Here is a 19446-nt window from a genome sequence, read left to right as displayed (position 1 = left end):
TATATAAGGTTCAAGAACAGGCAAAACTTTTCTCTCGTGATAAAAGTCAGAATCGTGGCTCCTTCTAGGGGTGGCTTGCTTTATTTGATTGGGAAGGGGGCACGAGGGAAATTTCTGGAATGTTGTAAATGTGCTATCTGGGTGGTGGTGGTTCCAGGAGTTTATATATGTAAATGTTCATCAAACTATATGCTTAATATTTGTATATTTAATATGATTACTCAATTTAAAAACAGGGGGAAGAGGCCCTTCCAGGTGTCTGGATGAGGAAAATTGGAAAGGAATAAAAGATAGGTAGAAAATTCTGAAGGATAAGGGATGGCATCAGACATCTCTTTGATTAATAACAGTAAATACCAGTTGGGAAGGGTACAATGTCTTCAGATTCCTAAAAACTAATCAATGTGAATCTAAGATTCTATAACCTAGCCAACCTTGCATTCAAATGTGACAGAAAGAACATAACTGGTCTTTCTAAAAGAGTTGCTCAAGAGTATATTTTAGCCAAGTAAAATGAAAGAGATAGTATGTGGGAGGAACAATAAAATGTATATTTAAGCTACATAATATACTTTTTAAAATTAAATCATAATCTGTAACTAAAATCCCAAATTAGGCAGTGTAGTCTCATGGAAGGAGCACAGACAGGTTCTGAAGGCAGACTGCCTAGGTTCAGCTCCCAACTCTGGCACTCAAATAAGTTAAATTCTCTAAAGCTTCACTTCTCTCATTTGTAGAAAGGAAACATATAAGGAATGATTTCACCATGGGACATAGAAGAGGAAAAGAAGAGGTAAGTGAAAGCTTTGCTTTAATAAAGACAAGAAGATACAGATATTAACTAGACTTAAGAAGAAGAGTAAAATATAAATATGTATGTTCAAATGCTAAGGGTTACCACTCCAAGCACAGAATGTGTAACTTCCAAACCCCTAGGTCACATACTTGAAGTACCTCAAGAAGGAGACTTTAGGTGGTACACTTACATGGGACTTTTAAAAAATATGATTCAACTAATCATTCTGATTAAGTTAAAGAGAACATACCAGTTTGATGCAGTCATGTCTTTAACATCTTTCTAACTCTTGTTAACACATTTGTTGAAGTTTATTTTGAGAGAGAGAGAGAGGTAGAGAGACAGGGAGGGGCAGAGAGAGGGAGAGAGAGAATCCCAAGCAGGCTCCGCACTGTCAGCACAGAGCCTGACTGGGGCTCTAACTCGAACCATGAGATTGTGACCTGAGCCAAAATTAAGAATTGGAGCCTAACTGACTGAGCCACCCAGGTGCCCCATTTTTTTTCTAAGTTTTTTGTTTTGTTTTGTTTTGTTTTTTGAGAGAGAGTGAGTGTGGAGGGCAGAAAGGAAATCCCAAGCAGGCTCAACTCTGCCAGCCACAGCCTGACCCAGGGCTTGATCTTATGAACCGTGAGATCATGACCTGTGCTGATACCAAGAGTTTGACGCTTAACTGACTGAGCCACCCAGATGCCCCTTTTTCTTTTTTTAACAAAAAGAGAAGAGTCTCCAGGCAGGCAAGAAAAACTGGCTAAAATGTAGTCACATCATTTGGTATTTATTGTACTTCTATTTATTTTGATTTCTACTTATGACAAATGGTACTGGTTTTTCTTTCATAGTAATAATATAAAAATCTTAATTGAAAATAAATTGATATAGTTGTTTAGGTGAGTAATTATGTACAAAACAGTACAATTCAGGTGGTATGCAGATATTATAAAACTGTGAAAATGGTGTGCAAATAACAAGTTTGCACTAGAGAGCAAGAAATTGAACAATAAAAATGCCATGATTCCAACAAAAGGAAAGAACGAAAGCTTGAAAAGCAGGGAACAGAGGATGGAAACAGTAAGTAGAAACAAATGAAAAACTACAATAAAAACAAATTGAGGTAAATTTCCCTATCAAAATAGGAGATTTTTAAAAATCAATCTATGAAGTATTTATAAAAACCACAGCTAAAACTATATAATCAAAGCAAAAAGAATGCAGGTTTGGCAGTTAATATCTGGCAAAACAGAACTCAAGCCAAAAATATTAAATAAGAGAAAAACATTTTATACTGAGAAAAACACGCTCTATTATTATATTACTGTTATGAAGTTTTATACTCATGCCATTTTGGAATATATAAAGCAAACATTATTAGAAATATAAGAAATTGACAGGTCCACAATGATCTTGGGAGACTGTCACACTTCTCTGAAATTAATAGCCCAAGTAAGTCAAAATAAGTAATAATATGAAGAATTTGACAGACTGTTAGACATTTATACAAAACTTGTACCTAACAGAGAATACACATTCTTTTCAAATACCCATGGAATATTCGTGTAACTTGAGCATATATTAAGCCTAAATAAGGGCTCAACAGATTCCAGCAGGCACGAATCTTACGTTTTACATTCTGAGACCACAACGGAAGACAGTAGGAGTGTAGACCTCAAAGTGTTGCCGTAAGCAATAGAAAGACAGCCTAGGGGCACCTGGGTGGCTCAGTCAGTTAAGCAACCAACTTGATTTCTACTCTTGCTTTTGGCTCAGGTCATGATCTCAGGGTCATGAGATCAAGCCCCCCATAGGGCTCTCCACTGACAGTGCAGAGCCTGCTTAGGATTCTCTCTCTCGCCCTTTCTCTGCCCCTCCCCCACGCTCTCTCTCTCAAAATAAACTTTAAAAAATGTGTTAACAAGGGTTAGAAAGATGTTAAAGACATGACTGCATCAAACTGCTATGTTCTGCCTGCTTGGGATTCTCCCCCTGCCCAGCCCCTCTGCCACTCATGCATGCTCTCTCTCAAAGTGAACTTTAGAAAAAAAAAAAAAGAAATACACTTTTAAATAACTCATGGGTTAAGGAAATAACAAATTATAATGCCTATAATTTATTTAAAGGCGTGAAAAAGGTAAGGTGGATTAATGGAGGAAGGATGTATAGATCTGTGATGAAGCAAGAAAAAATGTTAATGGTAGAATCTACCACTACTGGGTGGTCACTGTAGAATTCTTTTAACTCTGTGTATGTTTGGAAATACTAATAATAAAATGTTGGGGAGAAATAAATAAATTAGAAATTATTTAGAAGGGAAGGGGCACATGGGTGGCTCAATTAGGTGAGTATCCAACTCTTGATTTCGGCTCAGGTCATGATCTCTTGGGGTCTGTGAGATCGAGCCCTGCATTGGCCTTTGTGCTGACAGCATGGAGCCTACTTGGGACTCTCTCTATACCTTTATCCCTGCTCCTGCCCCACTCGTGCTCATGCACGTTCTATTTCTCTCTCTCTCAAAATAAATAAACACTTAAAAAAATTATTTGGAAAAAAATGACAACGTAAGCATTATGTATCAAAACCTGTATACTTCAGCCAAACAGTAGTCAGAAAATATGTTGGGTTACATGCGTATAGTAGAAAATAATAAAATTTGAAAATAGGTGAATTGAGCTTTTAAGAAACTAGACAAAGATTAGCAGCATAAGCTCGAAAGAAGTATAAGAAAATAATTACTGAAAATTAAAGCAAAAACCAATGTGAAAGGGAAAAGATTTGCTCAATAAAGCCAAAAGATAGTTTTTGTGAAGACCAATAAAATGGTCAAAAGTTTGACAAATCTCAGCAAGAAAAAGGGAGAAAAGATACAATTTTTAAAAATAAAGATGAAAATGATAACTATAGAAAAAAAGGAAAATTTTAAATTGTAAGAGACTTTGGAGCATATTTTTATACTAATAAATTTGAAATGAATGTTTAGATAAAACAAATCATTTCTAGGAAGGCATAAGTTACCAAAAATGACTCAAAAAGAGACTCTTTACGTGAAAACATCAATAATCATTTAAAAAATTTAAAAAGTAGCCAAACTTCTCCCCTTGAAGATGATACCCAGACAAGACTGTCTACGACTAAAGTTTACCAAAGTTTGAAGGAACAGATAATAATCTATTTGCTTTATTTATATTTTTAGGTTTCAGAGCATAAAAAGATAGAAAGCTTCCCAACTCAAGCTGCTAAACTAGCATAACTGATAGCAACATAAAGAACACCAAAAAATAAATCCAAAGGTCAACCTTGTTTATGGAATATATAAATACAAAATAAAAATCTACAAATCAATCTAGCAGTCTGGTAAAAGAATAATATATTAAGAACAAGTAGGGTTTAACCCAAGAACTTATTTATTTTTTAAAAGAAATTTTTTATGTTATTTTTGAGAGAGAGAGAGAGAGAGAGTGTGTGTGTGTGTGTGTGTGTGTGTGTGTGTGTGTGTGTCTGTGTGTGAACAGAGGAAGAGGCAGAGAGAGAGGGAGGGAGACACAATCTGAAGCAGGCTCCAGGCTCCAAGCTGTCAGCACAGAGCCCAACGGGGCTCAAACTCATGAACTGCAAGATCATGACCTGAGCAAAAGTTGGATGTTTAACTGACTGAGCCACCCAGGTGCCCCTATCCCAAGAATTTAAAAATGACTCAACATCAATAAATCTATTAATATATTTTACTTTATTAAAAAATTAAAAGCCCGTATCATCTCAATGGATGAAAAAAATCCATCTCATAAAACTTGAATACTCATTCTAGATTTAAAAAAAAAAACAAACTCAGCAAGACCCAAAGGAAACTTCCTTAACTTGATAAACATTTATCTACCATAAGCCTACAGGATACACTTCATACAATCCCCATTCATGCCAGTTATCAATTTATTGCCTCTCAACTCTAAAATGCATCCTTCACCAGCCAGTTTTGTCAACCTGGATGCTTGCTGTAAACAGTTCTTTTTTGCCAGCTGGCATAATGCTAAATTTTGTCAGTAGAGGTCGCTGGAGGGACATGAGGGAGGGAGCTGCTCCTTGATTCCACTGTGCTTCATCGTTTGTTCCTGGGGCAGGGCTGGCAGTAGCATGTGTGTGGGACACTTATGCCACTTGTTCACCAACAAGTTTTGTTGGTACAACAGGAGGATTCTTGCTTACCAATCAGTCCACAGTTCCTGCTTGCCAGCTTTATCCCACTAGCTATGATCCTGCTCTGACCCCAGGCAACAAAGCAAACATCTCTGTTTATTTCTTCCTTGGATACTGTCCTTCAGCCCTAAGATGTTCTTTAGAGTTCTCTTTTATCCTTTCTTTGTAGCCAGTCCCTTATTACCAGTTAATGATTCTTTTGTTAAGTGTTCCCTGCTGAAATTACTGCTGTGGTTTCTGTCACCTAACTGAACCATGTTACAAAATTGGTACCAAAAATAGTTTCTCTCCCACCTTCTCATTCATACGTCTTACTAAGGCATCCAAAGTCCTTGCCAATTCCTGTTCATCAGATACAATCAACATAACACAGTGGACAACTACAGTGCTTTATAGAAAGTCAAAGCAAGCAGTATCTCTGCAGACCACATTATAGCAGAGAACAGGAGAACTGACATGGCCCTGATGTGAGCCTGTGAGGGTGTACTGTTGGCCCTGCCAGGTAAAAGCAAATTACTTCCGGAGGTTTTTTCACACTGGTTTAGAGGCAAAGGCTTTGTTCAAGTTAAGGTTAATAGGTGCCTACCAAATGCCAGTGGCCTTCGAAGAAGTTCTTCAGTCAAGATACTACATCTGCAAGTGTAGCTGCAATTGGAGTCATCACCTGATTACACTTAAAGCAGTTCACAGTCATTATCCAAGATCATGCAGCTCTACAGGCTACACAGCTGAGTTAAATAGGAATGTGATAAGCATCACTACCTCTGCTTCTTTCAAGTCTTTTTTTGTTGGCACTGATTTCTGCAGTTGCGGCAGGGGCACGGCATTTGCTTATGATTTACTATGTTGGCAGAGAGGGGAAGTTCCAGAGACTTCTACTTGGCCCTTACTACCATAATGGCCCTTACTTCATAGGTCAGAGAGCCAATGTGGAAATTCTGTCTGTTGCCAAGTATGTCTACTCCAATTATACGTTCAGTAACTGGGGAAATAACCACAGAGTGGATCCACAGAACAAGTGGGCCCAGAGTCCATCAGACTTAAGACTCCATCTATCACCTGAGCACTATAATCCCTCATTTTGAGTAGGGACCATTTGAGTGCTGTTTTGGGTTCTCAGGAGTTAATATCAGTTCAAAGCCAATGCTCAGTAATCTGAAAAAATATGGATATTTTCTTTTTTCCAGTGCATAGTAACTCTAACAAATAGCCACAGTTCCCTTTGAGTAAGTAGGCTTAGAGGAAGATTCGCAGTCTATGCCTGCAGTAATGCTGCAGAGTTCATCCTCAGGGGGACCTGTCCCCTTCAATTAAGGGGCTTTGGTCTTTGAATTGACTTATATCTGGAAATCAGAGGAAAAACCATGACTCTTCATTGTGGTGGTTCAAATCAGGGTTTTGGCTACTAGACTTGGACTTTCTTCTGTTATATACATCAAGTAATTCTTTATCAGGCTACTCACCAATTTTGCTCTTAGAGATACCATGATTAATTAGCCATTGCTAAATATCCCTATGGGCAAAGGCATTCTGATTTCCAGTATATCCTTGCTACCCTTCATGGTAAATGTGTTCACATGTCTTTAGCAGGGAAGTGCTGTCACATGTCCTCTGGCACTCCAGGGCCCCATCATCCCCACTGAAACCAGAGAAGCCACTTCAATGATGACATCACCCGTGATCTTACCTGGCCTACACAGGAAAGCAACCAAAGACCTTTCTGAGGACATAGGTGCTCCCCTCACTAATGTATTTCTCAATGCCTTCATATAGGAGTGTCTTCTAGGAAGAAATGTCTCACAGAAACTTGTTACAGGTATAGATAGGTGTTCAGTGACAGATTTGTAGACCACACAAATTCACTCTGATATTCCTATTTCTCCTCCAAATCATAGCAGGGAAGCTCCAGCATCTCCACCTCATTAAATGTGGGCCATTGTTGGATCCAAGTTTAAAGCAACTGTTAAAAGTCACCTCCAGCTTCACAAGCTATCACACTGAATCCACAATCTCTAGTAGGTATATCCATATCAAGGAACATGACTCAATCTAGCATTATATTCTACCCTCCTTGGTCTAACACCCTTAGAATCCATTCCCAAACATGTCTCGAGGTTTCTGCCAATATATATTAGCAAAGTCTCGTAATTTGTTAGGTGTATAAGCCATTTCCTTCTGAATTATAGTTATCCGAGTTACCTGTATCCCTGGAACTTGCTGAGATTTGACTCTAGTTATGGATCCTGGGACAATAGGAGTGATTTGTGCTGGGTCTTGAGAGTGAGCATCTGCCTCAGATGAAGTTATTACCACAGCATTTTCAGGGAAAGTAAAACTAATCTCCTCAGACCCTGGAGGGCATACTACTTCCACTGGTAAGGCAGGCTGAGTTATTTGGGGGTTCAAGATTATCAATTACATCTGAATTCATCCAGATATTCCCATTCCAAGTTTTGGGGCCCCATTATTTCCCAACGAATGCCCTAACTTGCACATGAGAAATGTGGCATGCCCATGAACTCATGTGCAATACTGACTGAAATACCATTAAAACCAAGAATAGAAAAACAGTGCCCATTATCACTACTACTAATCAACATTACACTTGACACTCTAGCTATACAATAAGCCACAAAATGGAAACAGACATATATTTGACTGCAGTCAAAAAGATTTCTACCTAGAAAATCTAAACAAATCAACTGAAAAACCATTAAAACTAATATGAGAGGACATAATGAATCTACAGCAATATGCAAAAATGAATAGCCCTTCCATACACCATGCATTTAGAGATATATAAGAATGTTTACCATTGTTATAATAGCAAAACTTGGAAACAACCTGGATGTCCGCAGTCAGAAGAATGGTTAACTAAATTTTGATATGTCCCTCTATGGGATATTATATAACAGTTGTACTTCTATAGGAAACATTAAAACAAAGTAAATTTTTTTTTAATTTTTTTTTTTTAACGTTTATTTATTTTTGAGACAGAGAGAGACAGAGCATGAACAGGGGAGGGGCAGAGAGAGAGGGAGACACAGAATCTGAAACAGGCTCCAGGCTCTGAGCTGTCAGCACAGAGCCCAACGCGGGGCTCGAACCCACGGACCGCGAGATCATGACCTGAGCTGAAGTCGGATGCCCAACCGACCGAGCCACCCAGGCGCCCCAAGACAAAGTAAATTTAAAAAAACAAAAAAACAAAAAAACAGAATCTTGAGTAATATATATACTATGATATCATTTATGTCACAAATATAAATAAATAGAAGGATAAATACTAAAAACATGAAAGTATTTAGGTACATACACAAGTATGTATATGAAGGAAAAAGATGTGGAAGAAATCTTGGAATGAGGAGTGATTAAGAGAGCTTTCACTTTTTAAAATCTATGTTTCAAATTTTATTCACTTTTTTAAATATTTATTTATTTAGAGAGCGTGAGCAGGGGAGGGGCAGTGAGGATCCCAAGCAGTCTCTGTGCTATCAGCTCAGAGCCTGACACAGGGCTTGAACCCACAACCTGTAGCATCATGACCTGAACCGAAATCAAGAGTTGGACACAACCAACTGAGCCACCCAGGTGACCCTGTGCTGTTTCAAATTTTAATTGAAAAGTATTTATATATTACTTGTGTTATTGGGCTGAATATCTAGGAAACACTGACTTCATCCATCCATTATCCATCTATCCACCAACTCATCTGATTATTAAACACGTGCTAGCTATGCATCTAAGAGTTGAACAGGTAACATGACACATAATCTTTTTTGTTTTGTTTTGTTTTTTGAGAGAGAAAGAGAAAAAGGGGGGAGAGAGAGATCCATATTCTTTTTTTTTTTTTTTTTTTTTTTTTTTTGAGAGAGAGAGAGAGACAGAGAAAGGGGAAAAGAGAGAAGATCCAAAGCAGGCTCCACACTGTCAGGACACAGCCCAAAGTGGGGCTCGAACCCACAAACTGGGAGACCATGACCTGAGCCGAAATCAAGAATCAGACACTCAACTGACTGAGCCACCCAAGTGCCACCATGGTACATAATCTTAAATTGCTGGGGTATAAAACCCTGTTCCTAAGAGCCTACCAATTTTTTTTTTTTTTCAGTAAAGTCCTGTGAGATAGAATCTATAAATTCTATTCTTTCACCACAAATTTGGAACTGTTTACTGAAAATCCATTAGCTTTCTCAAAGGCAGACTGAATCTTTTTTCCTTATTCATCCAACAGAGATATTTTGAAAAACTCCACTCACCTTAGTTGATTATTAGTATTATAATTATTAATTAAAACCATTTCAGTCACATATAATTCACACAAGAAGAAATAAGATGAATAAGTAAATATATGAAAAAATGGTCAATTCTATTAGCAAAAGGAAGCAAAATAAGACAACTCATTAAATTAGCACTTTAAAAATATGTAAAATGTCTAGTGTGGTTGAGGATACCTTGAAATTAGTGTCAGCAATTCACATTAGTGATGGTAGTGTAGATTAGAACGTATTAGCAATATTTATCAAGAGTCACAAAATACCAGTCTCTGCACATAGATCAGTGGAACATAATAGAAAACCCGGAATTGGACCCATAGCTATATGGTCAACTAATCTTCAACAAAGCAGGAAAGAATACCAAATGGCAAAAAGACAGTCTCTTCAACAATTGGTGTTGGGAAAACTGGACTTTCTTACACCATATACAAAAATAAGTTCAAAATGGATGAAAGACCTAAATGTGAGACAGGAAGCCATCAAAATCCTAGAGGAGAACACAGGCAGCAATCTCTTTGACCTCACCTGTAGCATATTCTTATTAGACACATCTCTGGAAGCTAGGGAAACAAAAGCACGAAAGCAAAAATGAACTACTGGGACCTCATCAAGATAAAAAGGTTCTGCACAGAGAAGGAAACAATCAGCAAAACTAAAAGGCAACAATGGGAGAAGATACTTGCAAAGGACATATCTGATAAAGGAGTAGTATCCAAAATCTATAAAGAACTTATCAAACTTAACACCCAAAAAACAAATAATCTAGTTAAGAAATGGGCAGAAGATATGAATAGACATTTTCCCAAAGAAGATATCCAGATGGCTAACACATTAAAAGATGCTCCAAATCACCCAACATCAGGGAAATACAAATCAAAACCACAATGAGATACTACCTCACACCTGTCAGAATGGTTAAAATTAACAACACAGGAAACAACATTTGTTGGAGAGGATGTGGAGAAAGGGGAACCCTCTTATACAATTGGTGGAAAGGCAAACTGGTGTTTTCTACTCTGGAAAACAGTATGGATGTTTCTCAAAATGTTAAAAATAGAACTACCCTATGACCCAGCAATTACACTACTAGGTATTTACCCAAAGGATACAAAAATACTTATTTGAAGGGGCACATGCACCCCCAATGTTTTTAGTAGCATTATCAACAACAGCCAAATTATGGAAAGTGATGAATGGATAAAGAAGATGTGGTATGTATACATTGGAATAATATCCAGATATCAAAAAGAATGAAATCTTGCCATTTGGAATGATGTGGATGGAGTTAGAGTGTGTTATGCTAAGTGAAATAAGTCATTCAGAGAAAGGCAAATACCATATGATTTCACTTCTATGGAATTTAAGAAACAAAACATATGAACATAGGGGAAGGGGAAAAAAGAGAGAGGGAAGAAAACATAAAAGACCCAGACTTAGGGTTGCTGGAGGAGAGGTGGGCAGGGGATAGGCTAAATGGGTGATGGGCATTAAGGAGGGCACTTGTGGTGAGCACTAGGTGTTGTATACAAGTGAAGAATTACTACTAAATTCTATTCCTGAAGCCAGTATTACACCACATGTTAACTAACTAGAATTTAAATAAAAACTTTAAAAGAATAAAATAAAACAAGAGGCAAAAAACAAAAAAACAAAACAAAATACTAGTCTCTCTGACATAATACTCTCATACTTGAGATTCACCTTTAGTAAATAATTGCAATGAAAGAAAACAGTTATTTGGGCAAAGCTTTCATTACTGCATTATATATAATAATGAAACCTTGGAAATAATATAAATATCCCAAATGAAGGGTAATAAGTAAACTATGGAATGACCATTCAGTAGAACATTATAAAACTATTTTAAATTATTTTATGAAGATAATGTAATAACATGAAAAAATGAGTGAAAAAGCGATTGACGATTAAAAAAAAAATCTTCCCATTGCCATGTAGTATTCCATTGTGTATATAAACCACAGTTTCTTTATCCATTCATCAGTTGATGGACATTTAGGCTCTTTCCATGATTTGGCAATTGTTGAAAGTGCTGGGATGAGCACTGGGTGTTGTATGGAAACCAAGTTGACAATAAATTTCATATTAAAGAAAAAAATCTTCCCTCAACTAAGAGTATGTTATTTTTATAATTTTAAAAATCAGTAAATTTTATTTTAAAATTATGACTATGAGGAATCTAGGAGCAAATTTTATAATGCTAAATGATAAAGGCAGAAGATAAAATATTTAACCTGTACTCAAATTACAGCTTTATAAAATATTCATTCATATGGATAACTGTGAGACAAGACATGGGCTACAATTCATTCACTAGGCTGGTAGAATTATGGTTGATTTTTTACTCCTTAAAAAATTTCTTTCCGGGGTGCCTGGGTGGCTCAGTCGGTTAAGTAAGCCTCAGGCTCAGGTCACGGTCTCGCGGTTCATGAGTTCGAGCCCTGCATCAGGCTCTGTGCTGACAGTTCAGAGCCTGGAGCCTGCTTCGGATTCTGTGTCTCCCTGTCTCTCTGCCCCTCCCCTTCTCACACTCTGTCTCTCTCTGTCTCTCTTTCTCAAAAATAAATAAACATTTAAATTTTTTTTCTTTCCTTAAAAATATTTTTTTTGCCACCCTTGATTTTTTTGTAAGTGGAACACAAATAAATCAGAGGACAGAAAACTTTTGGTGACCTACCTGCTGCTCCTTTCTAAGGAACATTTCAATTTCCATATGAATCCGATTCTCTTCTTCGGTTTTCAACCTTAGTTTCTGTGAAAATAAACCAATATCAGGAATTCTTGCCAGTAGGGTTTGGAATGAGAAGTTCTCAAGATTAGAGTTGTAGCTGTGACAGTATGTCAGGTTTTCTTTACCAACTGGAGTCCCAAGAATCCTACCACATCACTCTGGGGCAGCAAATCAGTTCCCTTTAACCCAATTTGTGTTCATGGATGGTGCTGAGTCATGTGTTGGGCATTATGCTGAACACATGCCAGTGTCCAGGACATAAGAACCATAATCCAGTTGCCTGGAAAGTGATGTCATTTAAGGAGAGAAAAATGTTTCAAGGGCACAGTGTTCTTAGGCCTAAAAAAGGAAATTCCAGAGTGCAAGAAGTCTGCAGTCAGAGTCATATACCACACCCATCGAGGAAGTTTTCAAATAAGTGAGGGACCAGAGAAAGCAGTCCTCCTGAACATGGATGACACTACTAATGTTTGCTCCTTCTCACCTATCTATTGTTCTTTTAATCATTTAGTCTTCCTTTTCTAATGAGTGTCTACCCCTTGTTTGTTTCTCCTGGTATTTTTCCAGTGGGATTTCCCATCTCTAAAATTTAGGTTTGAATGAATCTCAGCACGCTTGATTTTATATTTCTTTCTCCTTTTTTTTAAGTTTATTTATTTTGAGAGAGAGAGCATGCGTGTGTGTGCAGAAGTTGGGGAGGGGCAGAGAGAGAATCCCAAGCAGGCTCCATCCTCTGTGTCAGGCTTAATCTCACAAGAGCCGAAATCAAAGGTCATGAAAGCTTAACCAACTGAGCTACCTCTTGATTTTATATATATGTTTTAATGTTTATTTATTTTTGAGAGAGAGTGAGAGCGAGTGTGTGGGAGCAGGGGAGGGTCAGAGAGAGAGAGGGAGACAGAGGATCTGAAGTTGACAGCGTAGAGCCCCATGTTGGGCTTGAACTCACAAACTGAGATCGTGACCTGAGAGGAAGTCAGACGCTTAACCAATTGAGCCATTCAGGAGCCCCGATTTTATATTTCTTAATGGGGGATAAAAGGTACTTGTTGGGTAAAGAAGGCAGCAGCAAAAACTCACAATAAGTATCTTGTTTTGGGGCACTTCATTCTGTTTTTATTTTTAATCTCAAATGTGAGAGCTGCAGGAAAGATAGAGCAAAGATCAACAGAGGAGCCCTTCCTCCTCTGTTAGGTGAAGCAGTATGAGGAGTGACAGCCCAAATGCCACCTACCGTGTTCATTCTTAATGTAGCAGTGATTACCTCTATCTCTTCCAGCAAGAGCTCCTCTGTTCTGTTACATTTCTTCTGGGTCTGGGAGATCTGCAGCTCAGTGTTTCTCTTCATATAGCGATTCTCCAGGTTGGTTTTTGCCTTCATCTCTTGCAACTGGTCCTTGAGGTGAGCAATATATTCATTCCGACTCTGTAGAGGTAAGACCAGGCTTCTAAATTAAAATATATTCTACTTCCATTCAGTTCAGCCAGTGGCTAAAGCCTACCTTCTGTATTTATAAATCAACAAGGAACTGGATCCATTTTTCTGCCATCTCACTACAGGAAAGTTAGCCAATAATCAGGGATAGTATAAATGAAAATGAAAGATAAGTTAGCACCAGGACTGTGAGATTCTTTCCTAAGTATACTATTTGGTATATATCTTTGGGTATATATCTTTGTATCTACAAAGATTTCCCATTACTATCTCATTGTGGGAGAAAGAGCACTGGTCTAAATGATCAAAAGAACTGTCTTCCCATGCAAGCCCTCAACAGCTATGGTAACCTTGCCAAGTCAGTTAAACTCTCTAAGTCTTACCTTCTATAACATAAAAGCATTAACATCTGCCTTGCCTGGTATATCTTAGCAAGTGATTATAAGAAATTGAATGGAGGATATATGAAAATTCTTTGCAGGTCACAAAGTGCTTGGCAATTTTAAGGTTTCAATATTCATTAAAAAAATATTCAGGGGCACCTGGGTGGCTCAGTCAGTTGAGAGTCCAACTCTTTTTTAAAATTCTTTTCGTGTTTATTTTTGAGAGAGAGCGAGTGACACACAAGCAGGGGAGGAGCAGAGAAAGAGGGAGACACAGATTCTGGAGCAGGCTCCAGGCTCTGAGCTGTCAGCACAGAGCCTAACACAGGGCTCAAACCTACAAACCGTGAGATCATGACCTGAACCAAAGTTGGACACTTAACCAACTGAGCCACCTGGGTGCCCCAAGGATCCAACTCTTGATTACAGCTCAAATCATGATCTCAGAATTGTAGGATCAAGCCCCGTGTCAGGCTCTGCACTGGGCATGGAGCCTGCTTAAGATTCTCTCTCCCTCTGCCCCTTTCCCCGACTCATGTGCTCTCTCTCTCTTTAAAATAAATTCTTTTAAAAAATTCATTCAGTATCATACTAAGTTAAACAGTGGAGATCTAATAGACATGGTCCTTGCCCTCATAGACTTTACCATCTAGTGATAGAGATGTGATTAAAAACAAACTTTTTGGGTGTGCCTGGGTGGCTCAGTCAGTTAAGCATCTGACTTTGGCTCAGGTCATGATCTCATGGTTCATGAGTTTGAGCCCTGCATCAGGCTCTGCACTGACAGTGCTGAGCCTGCTTTGGATCCTCTGTCCCCCTCACTCTCTGCCCCTCTCAGCTTGTGTTTTCTCCCTTTCTCTCTCAAAAATAAATATTTTTTTAAAAAACTTTTTGAGCGTGTGGCAGGCTCAGTTGGTGGAGCATGTGACTCTTGATCTTGGGGTTGTGAGCTCGAGCCCCACATTGGGTACAGAATTACTTAAAGATAAAATATTTTCAATACAAAAGCAAAAACATTTTTAAAGGTGCAAGGTATGTAAACTTTTCTTAAGGTGCAAAACACTATTAAAGAATAGAGCAACATTTTCTCATGAGAGAAAATAATGAAGGAGACCTACATTAGATTGGATGGTCTAAAAAGGATTCTCTGGGGCGCCTGGGTGGCTCAGTCAGTTAACCACTTGACTCTTGATTTCAGCTCAGGTCATAATCTCATGGTTCATGAGTTCTAGCCTCACACTGGGCTCTGCATTGACAGGGTGGAGCCTGCTTGGTATTCTCTGTCTCCCTGTCTCTCTCTGCCCCCATTAAAATGTACATTTTAATTTACATTAAAATGTAAAATATGTACATTTTAATACATGTATATAAAAAATAAATAAGAAGAATTCTTTGAGAAAAGAATGTTAAATCTGACACCTGAAGGGTAAGTATGTATGTCACATGAAAAGTGGGATCAAGGAAGATTCTCAGAAAAAGGAAAAAGAAATGCCCAAGTCCTGAGGCACAAAAAACCTGGATACATTCCAGGGACTGAAAGAAAACTCTAGAGACTATCCCAGCAACAGTTGAGAGTGGGACAGGATGAGGTTGGAGAGGTAGGTAAGAAGGAACCATGCGGGACCTCAGGCGCTATTAAGTTTGAATTGTATTCCAAGTGCCATGGGAAGTTTTGGAAAGGTTTTAGTCAGGGTGTAACATTTCATTGTTTGAAAAGAATCAGACACATCACGAGTCATTTCACAGAGAGATGATCAGTTAGCTGACAGCACAGCAAGCAAACACAACTAGTAATAAAAATGCAGTGCTTTATCAGAGATCTCGGTTTCTCTAAATACCAACCAATTTTAGTCTTACCACGTAAGCTGGGCAGAGTAAATTCTAAGTATTAAAAGAAACAAAGCAGAAATCGGTCAAGATCATCCACAATAAAAAACATACAGTTTAAAGGATCATAGGCCCCTCCGGGTGCCTCGGCAGGTCTGTGGGGTTGAGTCCCACATCGGGCTCTGTGCTGACAGTTCAGAGCCTGGAGTCTGCTTCAGATTCTGTGTGTGTCTCTCTCTCTGCCCCTCCCCTGCTCACACTTCTCTCTCTCTCTCTCTCTCTCTCTCTCTCTCTCTCTCTCTCTCTCTCAAAAATCAACACTTAGAAAAAAAGAAAATAAGCTGTAATTTAAAAAAAAACCCATTTTTTAAAAGTAAAATAAAGGCTCATAGGCCCCTAAAATTAGTCAGAAAGGAATTCTTCAGGTCATTTTGTCTGACTTCTTGGTGTAACTGTATGGAATCATTCCAATTATAGAGCAGTTATTCCACCTGTATCAAAGCCACTCCAAAGAGATGAGTATCTCTGGCAGAGAATATGCTACAAGGCTTAGCTGATAACACATCTCAGTGCTTTTTAGTCTTTTAAAAGTTGTGGGCAATTAACCTAAGACTTTCCTCAACTGTAAAACCCTGCCAGTGCCTCATGCAACTTAGCTACTCAATAAATGTTCATTAAATTAATTTTAAGAGCGTTCTTTTTTGGCTCACTTTTTCCCCTTCCCTTCTTTCTACACTCTCCTCCCTTCTCCTCTTTCCCATTTCACTTTTTTCTTCTCTTCTAGTTCAAACTGTATGGAAGTCAACAATAAAGTGGATTTCTAGGAAGACTTGAGTTAAAGTGAAATGTGATGGTGTCACTTCTTCATCGGCTGTTATCTTTATACCTATTTAACCACTTAGACTTTCTTTGAGACCCTGCTTATACACCACTTAAATCCATAAAACCTTTTCCAGAAAACCTCAGCCACATAAATAATTGTGCGTTTGTTTCTCACAGAATCTAACAGTGTTGAACACCTAAGTATTCATTAAATAGCATCCGTACAGAAATATACTTTCAAAAACTCAAGAAAATGTTCTCATCAGTTTTCTTTATCAAATTGAATATTAAGTCTTTTAGAGTAATAATATGAAGATCAGAAATGCAGAGTTAAAATTCTAGGAGTTTCTGCCTATGGCAAGCAAAAGGTATTACATTATGTAACTTAATAAGGTCATACAACATTGGTCTACAATTATACCGTGCCAAGTAAAAGGCATCTGGTTTTAATGCTGTTGCTGTGGGCCTCTGATTATTCCCTCCTGTATTACTGTTCTGCACAACTTGTGGCCTCCTATGGTGAAAGTATGGAAACAGAGGAAGATATAAAATCTTGACAGTCTAGTCATGGTAAAATCATGATCAAGGCACACTAACAAATGAACTGAAATACAATTCCATTTCTGCATCTTCTTAGTATGCAAAAAGGAGGCAGCCTAGAAGCAGTGGGTTACAGGCCAATTGTCATGAGTTATATGAATGCCTTTTAAGATTCTCACTAAAAAAAGATCTGCCCTCACCACAACCCACCAGCATAACCCTGGTTGTCCATGGCGTCTGCAGCCTTCCCCATGATCAAGGTCTGTGGACTGATGCACCATATTTGTGGGTTTTTGTAGCAGACCAAACTTTAGTCAGAAATCCCAAAACTGCCTTCAGATCTGTACTTTTAATCTGAATTCAGAGGAACATGATTTAGAAATGGAAAGAAGCAGTCAACCAATTATAGTTAATAAGGCTCTGATGGCTGCCACAATATTGTAAGCCAAAGAATTTTAATGGTAGTGTCCGTTTTCATAATTGAACACAAAGCAGAGATGAGAATATGGTTCCTGGAATTTTTGGAAGCTACTGTCTGGAGAAGTTGGAACTTGTGTTACCCCTTGGGCTGCTGCTTTGGTTGGATGGCAAATTGCAATGTGGTCTATTAAAGTGACAGAAGCCACTGGAAAAAATACAATTCTGTATTAAGTTAACATATATATTTGTTTGTCTGTGACCAAGAACAGTGGCTGATTCTGTAACAGTCTCTGAATAACTCTAAGCTCTGAGCTACACAGAGTCACCCATTCTAAGATACAGATGAAATATAATCAGGTCCAAACTTCAAAAGTTTCAGGCTCCAATTCCACCCATTACTTTCATTTCCATTTGAACTATTCCCATTTCAATTGTATCAATTTCCTCTTTTCTTTCCTTTTGTAATGAGGTTTCCATACACCTCATTGTCTTGACAGATCTCTTTTGAGTAAAACCCTTCAAATGTAATGCCTAACTATACATGATATTATAAATGTATAACTACAACAGAGGACAGTGAGTATTTTCCCCCTGTTTTATAAATGCTCTTTGGTACCACAAATTGCAGTAATCAAAACAAAGAGGAAGCACTTCAAATGATTTTTACAATATTGCATGGTCATGATTGTTAGGGCTCTATTTTGTCTTTGTTCTTGAAAGATATATTCAATGGGTATAGAACTTTGGGGGGGGGGAGATAAGGGCTGAAAATCACATAAATTTTGTGAAAGACACAAATTTACATTTTTAGACATCTCAGCGAAACCCAAACAGAATAAATATGAAGAAATCACATCTACAGCGAAATCCAAACAGAATAAACAGGAAGAAAATCACATCTAAACACAGTATAATCAAATTGCTGAAAATCAAAGATAAAAATGGAAATCCAAAAGGGAACCCATTATATACAGGAAAACAATGATTTGAATGACTGCTATCTTCTCAAAACAAATAATGGAGGTCAAAATATAGTGAATATCCTTAAAGTACTGAAAGAAAAATCTGTCAACCCAAAATTCTATACCCACTGAAAATGTCTTTCAAGAACAAAAGCAAAATAGACACATTTCTAGGTAAAAGACAAGATCAGGTGCTTTCAGAGTGGTATGGCCTTAGACCTGGGAAAAACAAAAGTAAGAGGACTTATTGGGGCACATAGGTGGCCCAGTCGGTTTAAGGTTCTAACTCTTGGTTTTGGCTCAGGTCATGATCTCATAGTTATGAGATCCCACATGATCCCTCCCACATGCTCTCTCTCTCACTCTCAAATAATAAATAAATTTTTTAAAAAATTAAAAAAAAAAAAGAGGACTCGTCTACAGCAAACATGGATTGCAAGAAATAGTAAAGAAATTTCTTTAAGCTGAAAGGAAATGACACCAGATGGAAACTTACTGATAAATATCAGGGTAAGACAATTATTTTCTTCTTAATTTTTAAAAGCACAATAATTAAGGGAAAAAACATATTTTTTTGTCTTGTGGTCTTGTGTCTTGTGTAATATATATAATGTATATATGTGTAACATGTATGACAGAATAAAGGTGAGTGGTGGGGAAGAGGGGAACAGTGGAACTATATGAGTGCAAGGTTTTTACATTTTATGTGAAGTGGTGTAGTATTAATGCTAAACAGATTATGAAAAGGAATCCCTAGAGCAACTATATGTCTAAAAAATACAAAGAGGTATAGGTAAAAGGCCATTAGGTAAATTAAAATCAAAATCTAAAAAAAAAAACCAAGTAATCCAAAATAAGCCAAGCCGTGAAGGAATGAGCCCAGGGTGTGGTGCTGAAAATGCTTACAAATTTTAACAGCAGTGAAATCGAGCAGGCTGTGCAGTCACTGGACAGAAATGACACTGACTTGCTAATGAAGTACATTTATAAAGGCCCACAGAAAACAGCAGTACAGTGTTATTCCAGTGGCATGAAAAGGTATTAGCAGTA

At 37.8% G+C, this 19446-nt stretch overlaps 2 protein-coding genes across 5 annotated transcripts in view; one reads left to right on the top strand and one right to left on the bottom strand.

Moving 5' to 3' along the window:
- Window positions 1–19446, bottom strand: part of IQCG (IQ motif containing G) — a 53714-nt gene that overhangs the window by 1742 nt on the left and 32526 nt on the right. For 2 of the 3 annotated variants that reach the window (XM_019448680.2, XM_019448678.2), the window contains 2 exons: window positions 13272–13433; window positions 11954–12028 (listed from right to left, as the gene is read on the bottom strand). In XM_019448680.2, the coding sequence (XP_019304225.2) occupies window positions 11954–12028; window positions 13272–13433 (237 nt within the window). The remainder of the gene's footprint in view (window positions 1–11953; window positions 12029–13271; window positions 13434–19446) is intronic. The other variant, XM_053903473.1, reaches the window with a different exon arrangement.
- Window positions 1–19446, top strand: part of LRCH3 (leucine rich repeats and calponin homology domain containing 3) — a 146049-nt gene that overhangs the window by 122158 nt on the left and 4445 nt on the right. The window contains exons 22-23 of one of the 2 annotated variants that reach the window (XR_008422470.1): window positions 738–793; window positions 6877–6996. The gene's annotated coding sequence lies outside the window, so the exon portion shown is untranslated. The remainder of the gene's footprint in view (window positions 1–737; window positions 794–6876; window positions 6997–19446) is intronic. The other variant, XR_002079748.2, reaches the window with a different exon arrangement.

The sequence above is a fragment of the Panthera pardus genome, unplaced genomic scaffold (genome assembly GCF_024362965.1).
Source record: "Panthera pardus isolate Hobbes unplaced genomic scaffold, ASM2436296v1 HiC_scaffold_16, whole genome shotgun sequence".
NCBI classification, from domain to species: domain Eukaryota; kingdom Metazoa; phylum Chordata; class Mammalia; order Carnivora; family Felidae; genus Panthera; species Panthera pardus.
The sequence above is the reverse complement of the archived record's forward strand: the minus strand, read 5'-3'. Positions and strand labels throughout refer to the sequence as shown.